The sequence below is a fragment of the Pleurodeles waltl genome, chromosome 9, assembly GCF_031143425.1.
Source record: "Pleurodeles waltl isolate 20211129_DDA chromosome 9, aPleWal1.hap1.20221129, whole genome shotgun sequence".
NCBI classification, from domain to species: domain Eukaryota; kingdom Metazoa; phylum Chordata; class Amphibia; order Caudata; family Salamandridae; genus Pleurodeles; species Pleurodeles waltl.
In genome coordinates, this window is record NC_090448.1 from 766847302 (window position 1) to 766866051 (window position 18750).

The 18750-nt window shown below is 43.5% G+C and overlaps 1 protein-coding gene across 1 annotated transcript; it reads right to left on the reverse strand.

Annotated features, from left to right (window-relative positions):
• Positions 1–4088: 4088 nt before the first annotated feature.
• LOC138259942 (forkhead box protein A4-A-like) lies at positions 4089–18183 on the reverse strand. The gene is made up of 2 exons (XM_069207938.1): positions 17844–18183; positions 4089–6375 (listed from the first exon to the last, which is right to left on the reverse strand). The coding sequence occupies exons 1-2, from the start codon at positions 17910–17912 to the stop codon at positions 5185–5187; spliced, it is 1260 nt and encodes a 419-aa protein (XP_069064039.1). The 5' UTR covers positions 17913–18183; the 3' UTR covers positions 4089–5184.
• Between the last annotated feature and the right edge of the window lie 567 nt (positions 18184–18750).

Sequence of the window (18750 nt, forward strand, 5' to 3'; positions counted from 1 at the left end):
TTGTTTATAACCATGCTGCATGGAGGTGGGCAAGGCAATATTACTGTCTCATCTCCTTTTCTAGTTCATATTCCTTCTCCCCATTTTAATATCGTTTAGAAAGAGTCTTGTGTGCTAGAATGAACCAAATACCTTTTAAAATTCACAAAGCATACAGATATGTTTCCCCTTTGTGGAAGCATTGGTCTAAGATGCGTTGTCTCTTCATGTGGTGTGTTGTCCCAAGGTTAACGTGAAAACCTATTTGCCTCTGTGAAAGATGCTTAGTTTAGCTAAGCAGAGAGCAATAAGTTCCAGCTTACTACTTGAAGCTATGCCTCTGTAGCTGCTGAAGATGAGGTGGGTTCTATTATTGTACCTGGGTGTTTCTGGAGTTTTTAAATAATTTATTGTGCCTAGGAGTTTGAGCACGTTGTTACCTGGTTTTATCTGATCTTGTATGAGTCTGCTTTTTCTTCACTTTTCAGTTATTTGAGACAACTGTGATTGATGGTATTGCCCCCATTGTCTGGTGTGCTAGCGCCTCCATTTACTGCAGAAGGCAGATGAAGAGACAGCTTCCTTGAATTCATTGGATTTTCTTGCATCCTGGAGCTTCCCTTTCTTGCTCATCAGTATCTAGAATCGTTTTAAGTCACATTGTGTATTATCGAAAGAGTCTGCCTACTTACTTATTTTTATTTTTAAGTGGACAACTGCTTTAGTTCTGTTCTGCGAGCTTTGTAGTCAGAGGTAACCAAAGAAGCTCAAACTCCTCCTGGTGAGCAGAAGTCCTGACTCAGACACTTAGTGGAGAACCACTCGTCCAGTTTAGAGGTCCCTAATGTGCAGGCGCAATGGAGTGCATGAGATGTGGTTACCCTAATGTGCTCCATCTAGTTCTGAGGTGTCATTTAGCATGAAGATGGTGATGTGCTTTTCTATCCATATAGCTTTGGCGCCTTATTGTGCACATGAGAGTGCTAGAAGGCATGTCTAAGGCATTTTCTCAGGGTTAGTGCATTATAAATATAAACTGGGGGCCAAAAACATGTGTTAGAATGCAATGGCAATTGCATTTGGGATTCTCATCTCCCTAAATGGCTTACCTGAACTGTTTTGAATGAATGGAATGCGTGTTGTCTGATTTGCTCTGTTGGATGTTTCTGGTGTTTATTGGGTGCTGGGTGCAACTGGAGGGCTGAGAAAAACACCTAAAAGACATATCTTTGCTGATTTAGATGTACATGGGCTGTTCTCTTTAATGTGTTCACTGGGGTGCTGAGCTGTCCTGTAGAAATAAACCAGTATGACATGGATATATTCAGGAAAGTCAGTGTGGTGGTAGTTAATGGTATCTTTACAGGATTTGCAGGTATCTCAAGTCCCTGCCTGAGTGAGACGAATATGTGTATTGCCCTTGGGACTCTCCATTGGTTCTCCCACGAAGAGTCAAGTGTATCACAAATGTGCATGAATGTTCCAGTTATTTCATACAGTTGTTTGTTTGGAATAATACATTATTTCTTTGGATTTTTTATGTTGTGTTCACATTTTCTCCCACCCCCTTTCTTTTTACCAAATATTTATACTATTCTTTGTTTATGTGTGGTTTTCAGGGGAAGTACTCCCATTTTTTGGTTTCTAATACTGCTTATCATATTGGTAGAGGTGCTATTCATTTTAGAAAATAATAATGCCTTGGTTTTCGGTCTGCTCAATTAAGAATTTGTTCTCTAACTATGAACAATTTCAGTTCTTTGTTACAGTAACTGATAGTAAAGGAATGTATATATTTTTTTTAACCTAAGCCCTTTCTCCTAACCTCGCATATCTTTCTGATTGGCTCTTTTTATACATTGTCTATCTCTCTGCATCTTAATGTTCACTTTCCCTACCCCTCTGTATATATCTACCACCTTTCCATCACTGCCTCACCCCCTCTACTTCACTGTCTCTAATTCATCCATCTGCCTCTACTCCACCTTTTTCTAACTCTCTTCTTTCCGCCTATTCCCCCTCTCAATCTCTGTGTACCTTTTCCACATTCAGCTTTCTTTTTCTCATTCTATCTGTCTCTCTCTTTCTACCTACCACTTTCTATAGCTATCGCCTTCTCTTTCTGCTTCTCGCCCTCTCTCTGATTTATCCCCTCCATGCCATCCTCTCTCTTTCACTCACACACGATACAAACCTCCCAGCTTTCACTTCATCCCTCTCGCTCGCTACCAATCTGTTTCCCTGTCTGTTCCTCTATTCAGCCTCTCCCCCATCCCCTTTAATCCATATTACCCACCACATCTGTAGGCCAGCCGGAGAGTGCAGACATGGACAAAGGGAAGGGAATTAAGAGGAAATGTACAGATTTTAGCAGGTGTAATGAAGACAATACTCACAAAAGTTGTTTTTTTTCCCACTGTTGCAACGACAATGATGGTTGTGAAGGGGAAATTATTTTTTAAATATTGTCGTGGTAACTAAGAACATCTAGCTCTAAAGGTAAAGAATATTTTTATTAAGGTGAGCACCTCAGTACACACGGAATCCAATTTTGAACCACTAGTAATTTGAACTTGCGTGGTGTTTTCAATGATTTATGTTGCTCTATATATTCCATTCAATAAAAACGCCGCACAATTTTGTATGTCCATGTTATACTTAGGACTCATATCTCTGTAAGCGAAGATTCATAGATGGCTAGCTCAACATCTGAGAAACGCATATTACCCATATATTTTCAAAGTCCTCTGGTACCTTCTCATGAAAAAGTACAGCACTTGCTGAAACCTCCACTGCCTTAGTTTTAGTTTCCTTCATGTGTGTCTTTAGCATCGCTGCTTATGAAACTCAAATGCATAAAAAGTGATTAATTGTGGAATGGGAGTAGCATTTCATGCTCACTTTTTCAGCAAAAAATGTCTTAGAACTCGGTCGGAATTTAAAGGGGAGGAGGGCGAGTATGGTATTTTCTGTGACAAATGAGGGTTTTTTGCGGTAAGCACAAAAATCAGCATTTAATTCTCCAAAAATTCATAAGAAGTGCATATCTTGCATCAAATAAAATTCGAAACCGCCAGAGTCGGAATTTATGTGTGTGGTAAATAGCACCTTCCATTCGTGGGACTTGGAATCATGGCCGTCACTGTGAACATTTTGCACAATTATGATTTGTTTCTGTACCCTGCGGCATCGCTATTTAACAAGTAATGAATTCATTTTAATGTAGATAAATATCACACCAGGTAAAAATCACATATGTAGTTTTTACCAGACATGTTATTCAATAAATGTGACAAATATCGAATGTAGTATACCATCCGCATGCACAATCCATCCAGGAATCCTCGTTGCCAGTACCACGGGCTATAACAGCTATTGAAATACCATTTTCTTTTTAAAAAGCCATTTACTGGCTAACCTATATTAAAAAAAAAAAAAAAACTAAACCATAAAAAATTATGCATTTCATATTTCTGTGTTATAATTACCTACTAGAATTAAATTTCACACCACTCATCATAGCAGTTGCTGTTTTTCAGACGTATCAAAAAGTGAATATCCCTCCTACGGAAGCATCAGGTATGCAAATTATGTACCCAATATGTATCCTGCCAAGTCTATTTTAGAGCCACACATATGAGTGGAACATCAGAAGGAGAGCGGCTGAGTGGGTATTGGCTCATCGCAACACTTCCTTCTGTCCATACTCTCCTATCACAGTACCACATTCTAAAGAAACTGTACGGGCCCTAAGAGCCCTTGCGATCCAAAGCTCTGGGTTCAGAGCAGAGCAGCCAACACAAAGGCAGGCCAGAGGATTGCACAGTGTAGCGTGAGATGGAGCGGTGTGTGAGCGACAGAGCTGAAGAAGGCATGGGATGTGAGGAGATTTCAACAACACCACAACCACCACAAATGTACCCCTCGTATGTAACTCTTCCTTTAGTCGGGTGATCTTCATTTGGGTCCTAGGGTGAAGCCCCAGCTTGCCAAGGTATAACTACTGTTGGTCATGTTTAGGGCATGTTAGGGTCACGTTTAAACAAGTCACTAAAATATTGAGCCAACAACAAGTAACGCAGTAGATGAAAAACAATTGTAGACATATCTGAGAAATTACAAAATGCATTTATTTTAGAGAATCAAATACATTTTTTCCTTGATTGCATGCATCAAACCCCAATACTAGAAAGAGGGTTTTATGTCAACGAAGGAAACACAGACCTATACATAAACAGGCCTTTTTAGGCCTCAATAAATATTATTTAATTTGTTAAAGTTTTCTTTTTTATAAAAAAAAAAAGCACTGTAGCCAGCTTCCATCCCCTTCAAAATAGGCTTTCTGATGATAACACTTTGTGTAGCCAAACAAAAGCTTTACCATTTTAAAAGAGGACTACACAAAATGTTGATTATGACAGTAAATACAAAAATGACTTTCGAAAGATTTATAAACTCTGCTGCGAAGGCGCGTTGTAGCACCTATGAGTATGAGCTGGGATATAATTTTAATATCTGGACACAGGTGTACTAAGAACCTTCAAATGTGTATACTCCATCATCCAGGACATAGCATGTAACCGTCAGTCTCCTCAGTCTCTTATGGTCTGACTCACTTTTTTTTCCTTTCTCCATTCTTGTAAACTCATGGCGTCCCAGTATGTAAAGAGCCATCGTGACAAGATGGAGGGCTTTGACTGCCCTTGTGTCCTGGGTATTTGCTTGGCCATCTGCACATCTGGCGTTTCTTAAGGTCTGTCTCTCAAGACCCTTCCTCAAAGGTACTGTTTATCTTCATGCAAGCCTATCTTAAATTGACTCAGATTATTGGGAGTTAACAGCTGAGAGATCCCAAGGGAGGGTAGCGGGTAGAAGTGCGTTGATAGCTGCATGTGAAATTGTGGCATATGCTGGGATACTTTGGAGTGCACAGGGGGTGATGGAAGACAAGCAGAAGGTGAGTGGAAGAGATTGTGTGTGTACATTTTGTTCTCGTACAATTATTACATGTACACAAACATTTCGATATAAATATACAATTGATAATAAAAGCACTATAAAAATCCCTAAACGAGTTTAAAAAGAACATTTCAGAAAGACATGTACAATCCTGCACCTTTCCCCATATAAAATAACAGAGCTTTTAAAACAGTACAAATTTAAATATTGCAACATGGAGTATTTACATTAGGGTGAGAATGCATATTATAAGGAGCTAAGCAGGGGTCTGGAGTACATGTTTGTGTAATAAGAACTAGAGTCAGAGGAGATCGTGGTCATCTCCAGTCCGGGCTTGACAGTCATCGGGTGATAGTCGCCAGTGCCAACAGAGCCATAGCTTGAGTAGTTCATCATATGCTCCTGGGCCTGCCTTATGTCCATCTTATGGTACTGCTGCTCAGATGACATAAGATTAGTGATGGAGAACGGATGGCTGAGCGAAAGGGTTTCTGGCTTGATGTGGGCCTCAGCGCCCAGCTGTGACAGGAAGTCATCATTGGCTGGCCCCAAGTTATGGAACATTTGCTGGTCTGGGGAATGCTGCTGATCTGAAACCGGGCTAAGGCTTGGAGAAGAGGCTGCCATCCTGGTTTGCTGCTGGGATATCATCACCTGACTGTGTTCCAGACTGGAAGACAGCCCAGGTGACTGCATAGGAGAGCTGGCATCACTGCTAGGAGCCGGGGAATCTGATGATTTCACTGTTGCCTCACTAGGCTGCTGAGAGCTATTTTCATCCTGCATCCGCTTAGGACCAGTTTTCCGTTCACACTTGAAGCGCTTCTGCCGCCGCAGGTAGCAGCCATTCTCAAACATGTTGCCTGAATCTGGGTGGAGAGCCCAATAGGATCCCTTGCCCGGTTTTTCAGGTGACCGTGGAACTTTCACAAAGCAGTCATTGAAGGACAGGGAGTGGCGGATGGAGTTCTGCCAGCGTTGCTGGTTCTGCCGGTAGTAAGGGAAGAGATCAGTAATCCACTGGTAAATCTCATTGAGAGTCATCATCTTGCTGGGGGACTGCTGCACGGCCATGGTTATGAGAGAGATGTAGGAATATGGAGGCTTGGCATGGGAGTAGTTGCGCCTGTATGACCTTGGGTCACGCTGATAATCCAACCCACCCTGCCCGTATGCCAGTGAGTTCATGGAAGTGTATGGGGCCATGGACGAGGAACCCTGAGGAGCCATGTTCATGGGTTGGCTGAGCGGAGATGAGATGTTCAAGGAACTGGGTGCCAGGGAGTTCACAGGGCTGCCCCCTCCCGGCATGCCCGGCACAGAGCTGGCAAGCCCTGGGTTCATATAGTTCATGCCAGCTGAGGCTGCATGTATGTCACCGGGCATGTATGAGCTGCTGGGTAGGGATGATGACATACTGTGCATCCCGGAGTAGGCCTGCAAGACAAAACAAAACCAGAGTTAAGAAAAGGAAGACGAGGCAATCACATTCCTTATAAAAGAAGTTCTTAGCTGAACTTAAGGTTTAAGCAGTGTCCCAATGTTTATATAGCTGAACAGAAGTTTGTCAGAAAAACTCGACCTCGATATAGCCCTTCACTTTTCAACTAGAATGGTTTACTTACATGAACAAACATTTTGAGATATCCCTAAGGACGCTTACTGCCCTAGTGCCTTGAGGGGGCAGCGCACCATGCAGGTGCATCTCATTATTCAATTTGACCTCATTGTAATTATTAGCTTATCAAATCCTTTGTACGGAAATTGAAAACTGAGTACAAAAGGCATAAGGAAGAACAGAAACAGATAAAAATAGGTCTGATAAAATTATTCGCCGCGTAATATTGTGCTGAACCAATATACACAATAAAGTTGCATTGGATTGACGTGTCCGAGACTAACTGACGTTTTAGGAAAGCCTTCCTGTTTCTGTCCTACGGCGGGTCTGCCTCCCTGGCTCCAACTCTCTGGTCGTCTCTATAGTGAAGACGTGTAGAGAGGACGAATTTCCGCCGCTCACAGAGAGGCTCTCAGGCCCTGGAGCTCAACTGCTGACAAGACAGGCGGCGGCGGCGGCGGCTACCTTGGAAAGCAATCTCGCTAGCCTTTTCAGCCAGCCAAAAACGGATCCAAAATCAATCAAATGCGGGCAAATCTGGGCCTGGCCGCCTTTGAGGGCTCCCGCCGCTTGTGTGTTCTGGAGGGGCGTAAAGCCATTGATGGGGTCAGGGGCCTGGTGTTCTCCTTTGTGAGGGAACCGCCTCCCCCTGGGCCACCCACCCTGCAGGAGTCCGGCTTACAGCACCCGGCTCAGATCAATGCCCCGTCCCAGGAATGTGCAGGGGGTGGCAGGAGCCCCCTCCAGGCGGGAAGACTGAGGGCACCAAGTCCAGGAGTTCAGTGAGGGAGGGGAGACACGGGGAAATGAATGAGGGGGAATGTGGGGGAAAAGGAGGGAAAAAGAGGGAAAGAAGTCGGAATGACAGAGAGCTGCCAGAGAAGGTAAGGACCGGGATTGGGAACCTGGGGTACAAAAGGAGGTGGGTGAGGTCGGGAGAAGCATTGCCGAAGACACCTTGCTGGGACACCTTGCCGAATGGGATGGGGGATGGAAGGAGAAATGGTAAGATGAGCCGGGTGAATAAAATGAATAGCAAGTAAATAAGGGAACACATAATGGATGCCAGAAGAAGGGCGTGGAGTTATAGGAGGAGGGAGCCTAAGACAAACAGAAATGTAACTAATCTAGAAAAGAATCAAAATTGGATTCTGATGGAAGATATTGGGGGAAAGTGAGTGAAAGTGGGAGGGAAAGCCGGAAAGGAGCAGGGATGGCAGAGAGCTGGAAAGGAAAGGAGCGTGAAATGTACATAGAAGCACACAGAAAGAAATAGTCCTTAAAAGGGAGAAATCAGTGGTTCATTTAGAAGATCGTGCAGATTGGGGGCCCAAAAACACTCCAGTCGAGTTTTTTGTACCTGATTCAAACGTCTGTATACAGAAAATTGACAAGAAATGTAAGCAAATTAATGTTTTGCCCCTTTCGCATACATTATCACTCAGTGATTTTGCTTTTTATTTTTTCCCGCACATATACCACCAGCAAAATCCTGGTGGAAGCAGCATGTGCAAGTTGGAAGCAAATTTGATTTTCCCCAGTCCCAGGATTGTAATTTAGGTATATGACGAGATATATTACTTGAACCCTGGCTTGAACCGTTTTTTCCTTGGTATAAGGATTTGGGGCAAAGCCAGATCTCTCTATTTTAGTATATATGGCTTTGCGTCAAAGACCAAAACTTTTGTACTGGCCGACCACAGACACGCACTCCCCCCTTCCATACATTAGCAGGTTTGTGGTGCAAAGGGTCTGGGTGCAGCACAAGGGTCAAGTTTCAGTGCAAAATAGTTTTTTCAAGTGAAAGTCGATCTATTTCTGCACTTTACAGTGCTTTGAATGTTTTAGCATTTATGTAGTGCAAACCTAGCTATGAACCTAGGGTGAGATGTATGTTACAATGAAAATGTATTAGACGATCTACAAGATTGTGTACAACAGTTTAGGGAACTGAACAAATACCTTTCATACATATTACATTTTTTGGACATAGAGAGATTAACTGCTTCATTATGACATTGGCGGTCCCAATGCAGGACCGCCAATGCCGTGGGGAGGATGCTGCTGTCATGCCGGCAGTGTAACTCCCACTGTCACATTACAATGTTCCCTCTGGGCTGACCGGCAGGAACATTGTATTGCGATGTTCCCGTCGGGCTGACCAGTGGGAACAGTGCTATGGTATTGGTCATGGGCAGTGCAGGGGCCCCCCTGTGGCCCCCAGCTCTGGCTTTCCACCAGCCTTTCCATGGCAGTGAGACCGCCATGGAAACGCTGGCCGAAAGTGGAGTCGTGATCAGCATGGCAACAATGAGTTCAGCGATACCGAGGCTGACCTCGAATCTAACAGCCGTCAGTCTGACAGGAACAGTGTTCCTGGGGAAGACGGTGGTCGTGAGGAGGTCCTACTGTCAGGGTTGTAATGTGGCAGTCGGACCTCCTGGAGTGCGGTGGTCCGACCGACACCGCAAAGCTGGCAGTCTGAAGACCGCCAGCCTCGTAATGAGATCCAAGTTATTTGCCAAGAATCACACAATGTTAAGTCAAGCAACAAAGACAGGATTGAAACCAAGATCCCCAGATTACAATGGCAGCAGCCCTAGCCACTAGGCCACATCTCCCATGTTTCCGTCAATTTGTGTCGCACAGGTGCAACTCCTTTGTAAATCTGATCTATCGTGCCTGGTTTTACTTCATTGGATTCCCCGTACCCCATAGTTATGGTCATACGAATTCCTTCAGGTGGTGCCTGGAAATAACTGCCGGCAAATACCATGATTGAAGTACAATTAGAGAGAAACCCGTGATTTCAAATCAAGTTGAAATACTGTTAGTGCCTTTCCTTTAGGAACTCGCTCATTGAGTAAGGCTAAGAAAGGAAACATTAATGTAGGTTCATAGTTTCACCACTTCCAATGTCTTTCCTTGGATAGTCTATCCAACTGGTTGGTTTTACTGTTGGCACATTAGGGGACAAAATAAGTAACAGAGGGTCTGAGTCAAGAAAAAAATGTCCTCCCGTGTATGTCACCTAAAGGCAGGAAAAGGTTACACTGCCCTTAGAATTACAAGAATGTGAGCCACAAAGTCAGTACCTGAGGATTATCTGCATGGATATGGCACTTTTGCAAGCAAAAAATCTACTAGATATGTGGCCTTAAAATTGGACGTCAGTACATTGATGAATGCAGTTCTGATCTTCGCCAACGGAGGTGTAATTTTGTGGATAGTCCCAAACATTTGTGGTAAATTTCCTCCACAAATTTGCCATCTGGACTTAGAAACTGAAAAAAACATTGGCAACACTGATAGGTCTAGCACTGGGTACCAGCTGTTTGGCTATGTCAATTCTTGTTTTGACGTGTTTTTTTGCAAAACTTATTCAAATTATCAGACCCTCGTCAATCTAAAAAACAACATTTTTGGTCTCAAACAAGCACAAAGGACCATAGAAGTAGTCCCTGGTATTTAAAGTAACTACTTTTTGTGGATGTGTGCCTTGAGAAAGGGCAGAATGCCTTTGCTCGCAGAGAAGTTAGGTAATGGCGGGCGTGGGCTGATCCTCTGTCCCATTCTGTATGCTGTACTGGTCAAAACAAAAATGTGAATTACACAATACCAGACCAACAGATGAAGAGGGCTGACTGACAGCTCCTACAAGTATATTATCAATATAATTTTAGACAAGTCAAAAGGTATTGGTTAACATCAGACCTAAAAATAAGTATATGCAGTGCCCGTAGTGTAAGCATTTGCCCAAACATCCCCATAAAATATTTCCATATGAAGAAAAAGGAGAAAAATAAATGTGCAATGCAAGACCCACTGCCAGAGGGTTGGGCTCGAAAAGGGTCATTAAATATCCATTATTCATAGATTACTGTGACCAACGCTGCCATTTTGTAAATTCCACAAAATTTGGAAATCTTATCGGGTTGTTGGAAAATGCCTAGCCAGTAAAGTTTTCCTCATTTCTGGTGACCCCAGCCCAGACTGCAGAAAGCTTAAGGAAGGCAGAAATAGAAGGGTCATGCCAAAAACAGAGCTAGAGACATCGTCACAGCCAGCAAGGATGTGTTCAGATTATATTAGTCTGGAGTACCACCTACCCTGAAAATCTACCTATCTGCATCTGTTTTTAAGTTGTTTAAAGATGCACTTATTATCTGTAAAAGACTGTACTCACGAGAACAAATCTCTTTATTATATCTTTCAAGACGTTTTAAAATCGGGTTATGCAGGAACCGAGGGAAAATAATGCGCCATCTTGGCGAACCACTGCCCTTTCCAACAACTCTTTCGATTGAGAAACCCGAAAGGGGGGAAAGAGTTTTTTAAGTGAAAAACAGCAAAACCTCTTAGCAGTCCGAAGAAAAGGTGTTTTTTAGAAACCTGCGGGCTTCACTACAAACAACTCGAGAATGTTGTTGATGTAACAGTTCTTAGTATTGTTACCGGGACACGAGTTACCGACTTCGTAAGGATGGCGGGCCGACCCATCCCTGCCAGTGTTTGAACTTATACCCTTAGGTACCCTCCTGCTTCAGCGGCGAGCTGAGCCAGGTTGTCGTATCTAACTGACCTATTCTTCATTATTCCCAGTATGGATTCAAGCTAAACCTGCTGCTCCGCAAGAAAATACATGATGAAAAAATGGTTTTAGTAACTGTTTTTCCCAAAGATTTTCTGCATGGGACAATATTCGTTTTGGTGGGGCATCTAAACTCTGCACAATCACAGCAGGACTTAAAACCGTGATAGAAACTCGTACTGTCACAGGTCGGAGGGGGGTGGAGGGGGGCTTGGGGGCGGTTGGCAAATGACAAGTTTCCAACTTTTGGTTCCATAAATCAATAGTTCTGGGGCATTCTTTCCCGGGCCTTGACATGCCATATAACTGGTATCAATCATCCTCATATGATATAACATTATTCACTTTTGCAGCAATCTAAACTGCACCTTTGGACTTGCTTTTAAAATGTGTGATATTGATGTCTGGAGGAAGCTCAAAATTAACTTTTTTCCGGAATCCCCGGAGGTCTGTTCGTACATTTTATACATACTTAAATGCTCCTTCGATTATTTGTTAATTGTCACGAATACTATAAATTATATAAAATATTCGTATGATGTTTTAAGGTTGGCAAAACTTTACCAGAGGTGCATGCTTTGTCATTGTTGAAAAAATGCGCTGGAGGGAGTGCGTTCTTCAAAAAAAGAGAAATCTGCTAACAAGGTTTTTTGTGCCTAAATGTGTTTATGTAAAATCTCATGATATATTTTATTTCGTTCTCACGCTTTGAAGAAAACACGATTGACTTTTTGTCAGGTGAATTTCGATTTTCTTGAGTGCAACGTTTTTTGTTTGTTTTTTTATCGAGTTTAATGGGATTTAGATCACTTACAATGAAGATATGAATATTTCAAACTGAAACTGACTGGCTGTGCTGTACTTAGTTGACTCCCGCAGCCCTCACATGTAGACACTTCTTTCTCACGTCTAGCTGCAGCTGGAGTACTCGTGTCTTGTCGGTGTTGGAATAGGCGGGGTCTTATTGGAATAGGCACGGGTGTGATATCCGGACAAGAAACTTTCTTCCAGCAAAAGCGAACTGGGCAACTCACGTTGCAAACATGACGTTTCTGATCCGGAGAACCCCTGGGATGTATGTCTGCTAAGATTCCCGGGAGATGTCACGCCCATAGATATTTTTCTATAGGGAAATGTAGCAGGTGCATTTATCCACCTGCAGAAATGTGGCGCAAATGTATTTTCACTCTTGAAAATGATTGTTGTATACATTTTTTTTTCCTCACAGAAAATATTTTTGGGCAGTGGAGAAACCACCTCCCCTGCACCTCTATCATTCCCTTGTAATTGCCATTCTGAGAGTTCCATTTCTGAATAATATAAATTGGAGTACATATAGGGAAGGGGGGGTTGAGGGGTGGTTCATACTACTTTCAGACTTTTAGCAACTACCCATACACCCCTGAATCTGTGGTTGCTCACCTACTTTTGCGGGTAGGCCCGCCCAAAGATTTCCACAGACCCTCTCCTAGTAAGAGATTGGCTCATAGGGAAATTCCACAACAGGAGCGGAATTCCCATGTGAGCCAAACCTGTTTGAGAGGATAAAATTCCATCTTCTAGATTGTGTGGCTTCGAAGTGACATTTTGCTCCTACAAAAACTTTTGAAAATAGGGCCTGATGTGGTCCCTGGAGTATTTTTACCACACCAGCATAATTTCCATTTTTAGACTTAAGCGTAATGCGCATCAGTTTTTGTCCTCCGGCGGTTATGCTTTTTCATGGACTTTTCAGTCAATGGAGACTAATGCAGTCAGAAAGAATCTCGCACGAACTGAAACAATATATATGTGCTGCTTCTGAAAGATGTGTTTTACTCTTATCAGTTTCCTGCCAGTATCTTGAGGGATTTTCCTACCCGCGGTTTATCCTTGCATCACACAGATAATCACCTGTTCGCACAAATTAAGCGTATTTAGTGATAAAAATGTTCACACTTTTGCCCACCCACTTCACTATGCACTTATGTAAAGTGCTTTATGCTTCTTTGAGCTTAAAACAGCTAAGAAAAATAGCTGGCTAGGTGAGCCTGATGGTTGTTGTCTGACATTTCTTTTCTTGTATCTCCTATGTATACCATACACAACAAAGCAAATATTGTCCAATGTGAACCACATCCACTCTACTGATGATCCAACTCAAAGACAACACAAACTCCAATCTGTCTTGGAGTCCTCAAGACCAGGCTGTAAAGGGACTTGAATCAGACAGCGCTGCAAGACCATGGAAACGACAACGCAACGGTGTACAAATCACTGATAAGATATTCAGGTGGTAGGGGTGGAGTACTAGGGGCTAAGTAGATTATTCTTGCAGTTGCAGTCAGAGAAGTGGGCATATTAGTTGGACCTGGTTGTCCACACAGAAGTCAGTCTCAAGACGTCTATGGGTAGCCGTCAATCTATATTCATCTTGCCATTGTATCCAAGTTTCTGTTTATCAGTTGTCGGCATCTGTCACTCGTGTCTTTGCATCTGCTGTAAATATCTATTTTTATATCAATCTATACCCGGTATATTTGTCTCTGCATTTAGTAGAGGTGTACCGGTCATCATTGTCTGTGCATCTATCATAAAACCCTCTGCATTCATGTGTGGACCATCTCTATGCAGATAGGATCTAATGCTAGATAAGGTGCATTTATTGTGATGTTTACGGCCTGCATGACAACTGGGATGTTAAGCAAGCATTTATTAACAAAAATCTGGTTGATAACCTTGAGTTAGAATTAGGGGTTGGCTCCGAGTTTGAATTTGGGGCAGGCGTAACTCGTGAAGGTTGCTGTAACTTAATTATGTGAAATGACAGCAAAGTTGCACAAGATTATGCAGAATCACGCACGGAGCATAACCCTGCCGTTTGCGCTATTTTCATAGTGCAGAAGCAGTTTCACATCCAAAATGAGCCTTAGGATGCATTATGTGGTAAGAAAACAGCACTTAACGCAGTAGAACAGCAGCAGCCACTCGGACTGTGTTCCTTTGCTCCTCCGTTGGTATTTTTCTCCAGATTAGCTGAACTGGTGTAATCATGTAATTTTCCTTAATTTTGAAATTTGTGAAGGCTTCAAAGTATTTCTGTTTTTTTTTGCTTGCAGCTGTCAAAAGTTGTTCTCCACTTTAGGACACAATTTTTCATACATACTAACCTAGACAATATGTGCAGATTTGTTTTTTACGAAGTGTTACCTTTAATAGACGGTTTCTGTCATCGGCATCTCTCCGGAGATAAAAAAAAGGCGAACTATTTTCTGCAAAGTATTTCTCATACAGAGCCAATCTGTTAGTACAGAATAAGATCTCCTCGCTATGCGCACTAACCTGCTAAGCTGTCTGAGCAACAGCCTCTTCAGCCCTCTGTTCTGAAAAGGAAGAAACATGCCGGCATGTACTTGAGCCGCAATAGGTTTCTATTATTCGGTATTGACAACATATGGGCCCGAGCAGTAATGGGAGCAACTCACAAATATCAAAAGACAGAAGAGGTGCATTAAAATGCATATTTTTCAGTTAATAAATGTTTAGGAAGGGGTTGGCGCAGTCGAAATTAGAGATGGGGTAAGGAGCAGTTAAATTATTTTTCTTTAAAGAAAAAACAAAAAAAGAGTCAAACTTGAATGTCGGTTCGTGGCTTCTTGCTCTTGAAAAATGTCTCATGTATGAGAACATGTCGAGCTTTGGCAAGATCGGAAACATGCACGCCGACACCTAGAGTAGTTCGGTGGGTTAATACGTCTGCTAAGAAGGTCTGGGGTCTCGGCTCTCAACCCCTGCTTGTCCGGCTGGCTGTTCTTTCACCCTACAGAGATTTATAAAATAAGTACCCGAGACTAGTCCTCACAGTCAGAGCCCCCACAAACTGACAACGCTTTTAGAAGTTATAAAACTTCAAAAATATTGTTGTCTCATGATTGAGGGTTGCCAGTACTTAATTTCTACATATACGGTATAGTAGTACATAAAAATCTTCAATTTACTAGTCTGAAAAGCGTCAAAGTGAAGACCCGACCGGCATTTTCTATTAAGCACCCTGTCTTCGCAGCTTTAAAAGGCTGAAACTAAAGTTATACACTTGTCTTTTACAGAGAAATCCAGAACATCTGGGCTGGATGTATTTTTTCGTGTTATTTTCAAATAAAGTGTTTTTATGCAGAGACCCATCCTGCTTTGGAACCATGGGAAAAGCCGTGGAGTAGGGTTTAGGTATTCGTTCGTATAAGGAATGTCACAATAAAGTGTCATTTGTATTCCAGCGGGAGCACCTCAGATGCGAGCGCTATCTCTACAAGAGCATGTCGTGCGTAGTTTGTTTGAAACGTGCAATCAAGAACCAGCTTGCCTTAGAAAGGTGAGACACTGTACTTCAACGGGAATAAACATCACATCTGGATTTTTTACTTTGGACCCATTTAATTGTTCAGGAACAATGACATCCATTTATTGCCCAGAGTCACGCGATATTTTTAAGTGCCGTGACGACGTCGGGATTAGAACTCGATTTTCCTGTGTAATAAACCCAGGAAGTCAAACCAAGTCTACTTCCTAAATTACATAGGCTGTACTGCACACAGTGTGGTTCCCCTAAATTCTTCCCGAGGTACTTTACACCTTTTTCGTCCAAGTGGTTCAATTGTCATTGTGTTACAAATGTATCCCCGCTTCCCTGAAAAATGCATTCACATGAACGCCCATAGGGGGCGGTGGGATCCCGCCACCACCTGGGCTTCATCTGGTCTCTTTCTGGTCACTAGGGGCTGGAACCGTTAACTCGCCTTTCAATAATTTAAACACCGAAACATTCGCGCTGGCGCTCTAGCTACTGCAGTGTTGTTTTTTTTTTGTTGTTTTTTACTAATCGTTTGCCACATAAAGGCCGTGGACTCCACAAGCCACCTCCCCGCCCCTGCTGCGACACACCACACGCCTCAGGAGAGAGCCGTAGGCCTTCATCCATGCAAGGAACATGCCCTTTCCTGAAGTAGCAAAAGAAATCCGTAAATTGTAATAACGCGCCATTTGCGCTCCTATATGCCGGCTCCACAGCACCTGCTGCACCAACCATAGTTCGCTTCAGACTTTCCCACGGCTCACCATCGGGCCCCAGGCCCAGGTTTACCATCTCACCCTCAGGGAGTGGACGAAGACTGGAGGCCTCCCATTCAGTAGGCCCGAAATGCGCGCATTAGCATCAGATTTGCTAGGTTTTTCCCTCTTTTTGTGGCTCTCCCTGTAAACCCTATGCTAAGGCGCTGTCATGGGAAGCGGCCATTTCCTTGCATAAGAAAAGGCAACCAGACTGCGCTGTGCCGCCTCCTGGGGAGCAAGTGCACCCCACGGAGCGGGCTTATGTCTCGCTTCCGGTTCAGGCCTGAATTTGTGCCAGTCTTACAGCTGTGATTCAAATGCTCGCCGGCCCTGAAAGGCACCTGCTGCAGCCTTCTACTGTACCCCTGCATTACGCTTTCTGGGCTCAGTGTGCGACATAGGGCCTTTTCATAAACTGACAACCTGCAGGGTTCCCCTTTCTTGCTTAACTTACAGATGTAACCGGATCTTGCGACATAAACGAATAAATAGATTAAAAACTGCGAGCACCAGATTGTAAAGGGAAAAAACGCGATATGGTGAGCTTCTGTCACGACATGGGAAGACAGAGAGGGCTATACCAGGCAATAGAAACAAAGCATTGGTCTCCGATACAGCTTTAGTTGCCTTATCTGTGAGCTGTCTTGCAGCCAAGAGAGTTCATTTGGTACCAACATCATGCCACGCAGCCATCCCTGTGCTTTAAAATCCAAATATCCTGGCATAAAATACATGTATTCCAGTTCAACGTTATTACTCTCACATGCTGTCATGCTATGTAACTTTACTCATTACAATTATTCTGATTACCATGATTATTAACAGTGCAGAGGGTCTTCTGAGCGTGTGCAAATTATTATTATTTACAGATATGAAAAACGGCCAAGCCCGAGCGTATGTATTGCTTCAGAGGCATCATCTGTGTATTCTTAGAATTTAAACCCAAGATCGAACCTATTTGGATAGCTTGTAAAATTCCGGATCAGATTAGTTGGTTGGCACCCACAAAATGGACTCATTTTTGTACTGAGCTCCATTCTATCTGTATCTCCTGAAATCCTTCCTGACTAGGTGCGCGCAGCTTGTTAAAAGTGTTGTGCGCCACTTCAGAGAAACTCTCGAGGGTAGAGAGGGCCACATCAGCCTCGACTCACCACATGACGGGCGAGAAACGGGATTGCCTGGAGGCCTGCTTTCCATGACTAAGGAAAGTCAGCAAAAGCGTATGTTTGTGTGAAAACTTGAATAAAAACAGGGGTACGAAAAGTCACTTTTAGGGGAAAAACATGATAGAACAAAATAAACCACTGAAAGAAAAGAGACAGTTCCACAGACTGATTCAGTCCCAACGCAGAGTTGACGACATGTCACACAGCTGCACTCTCAGTACTGTGGAAAGTCTAGATAGACAAAGCCCCTTTGAGTTCATTTTGGAAAATACTGCTAACTATAGGACCAGCCATTGGAACATACTAATTTTATTGTGTTAATAAACACTAAACAAGCATGCTTTCCTCTGCGCACTTCCTTGATTTTTCGGCCCCTACCCTTACGAAGGCACAAGAGAAATCTCGAAGCCAGAGGTAACCCGCAAGGGATCCCAAATCCTACCTCGCTGTCCTGGTAAAAGTGTGTCCAATCCATGGCTTCTTGATTTTCCAGTTTAACTCCACTCAACATAGCCCAGGAGTGGACCTCTTCCTCGCCTCGCGCCTGTGGAGTCCCCAGAAAGCAGGATGGATAGATCCGCGGTCCTAGTGGCCGGGTGGGGTGGAGAGGCCCCCCAAAACAATGCGGGAGGCTGACTCCTCTGAGGTGGACTGGGGCGCTGTGTTCCCCAAGGGCACTATCCGCCAGTGCAGGCCCTGATCCCAAGGCGACGTACGACGAATTCCTTCAGACACCAGGTTTCTTCTGAGCTCGGACTCCGTCCACTCAGCTTTTTATCACCCAGAGTGGCCCATTCAGACCCCCCGCCCCCTCCACCTCTGGGCTCACACTTTTTTTCCACAATCGCTCTCCTCCTCCTCTGTCACACGTCCATCCTCCTTCGACACCCCCACTCTTCACCCCCACCCTCGGCTCTTCCTATTGTCCACCTGCGGAGCCAAATCACTTAAAAAAGAGAAGATGAATTCGTTAACCTCCCCCCCCCCACTTCCAACTCCTGTCTGATGAAAATGCTAATGTCTACAGCTGGCCCAGGGGGATGGGTTCACTTTGCAAAAAAAAAGTTTGACTTGATATGGGTCAAATAACACCATTTTAAGACAATTCTCTTGTCAGATTTCACTGAAATTATCCGCCCAGTTTCAGAAAGTCCCTATCTATGGCTGTAATTCATTTGACGGACAGCCCCATTTTTAGCACGCGCATCGGTCTGTCCCTCCTTAGAGCAAACATTCCATACGTGCACAAAATATCCTGTAATGAGAACGTGCCACTAATGGGACTTTCTCCACACAAGGCGGTGTGTATTTGTACCACACACAGAAGCTGTAGCAACTTTTGTAAGGGC

Bases quoted from the DNA above. Each gene is read 5' to 3' on its own strand.
- LOC138259942 (XM_069207938.1), bottom strand. From the start codon at position 17,912: ATGTTGAGTGGAGTTAAACTGGAAAATCAAGAAGCCATGGATTGGACA. The intron at 6,376-17,843 runs GTAGGATTTGGG...TTTGTCTTGCAG, and splicing joins ACTTTTACCAGGACAGCGAG to GCCTACTCCGGGATGCACAG.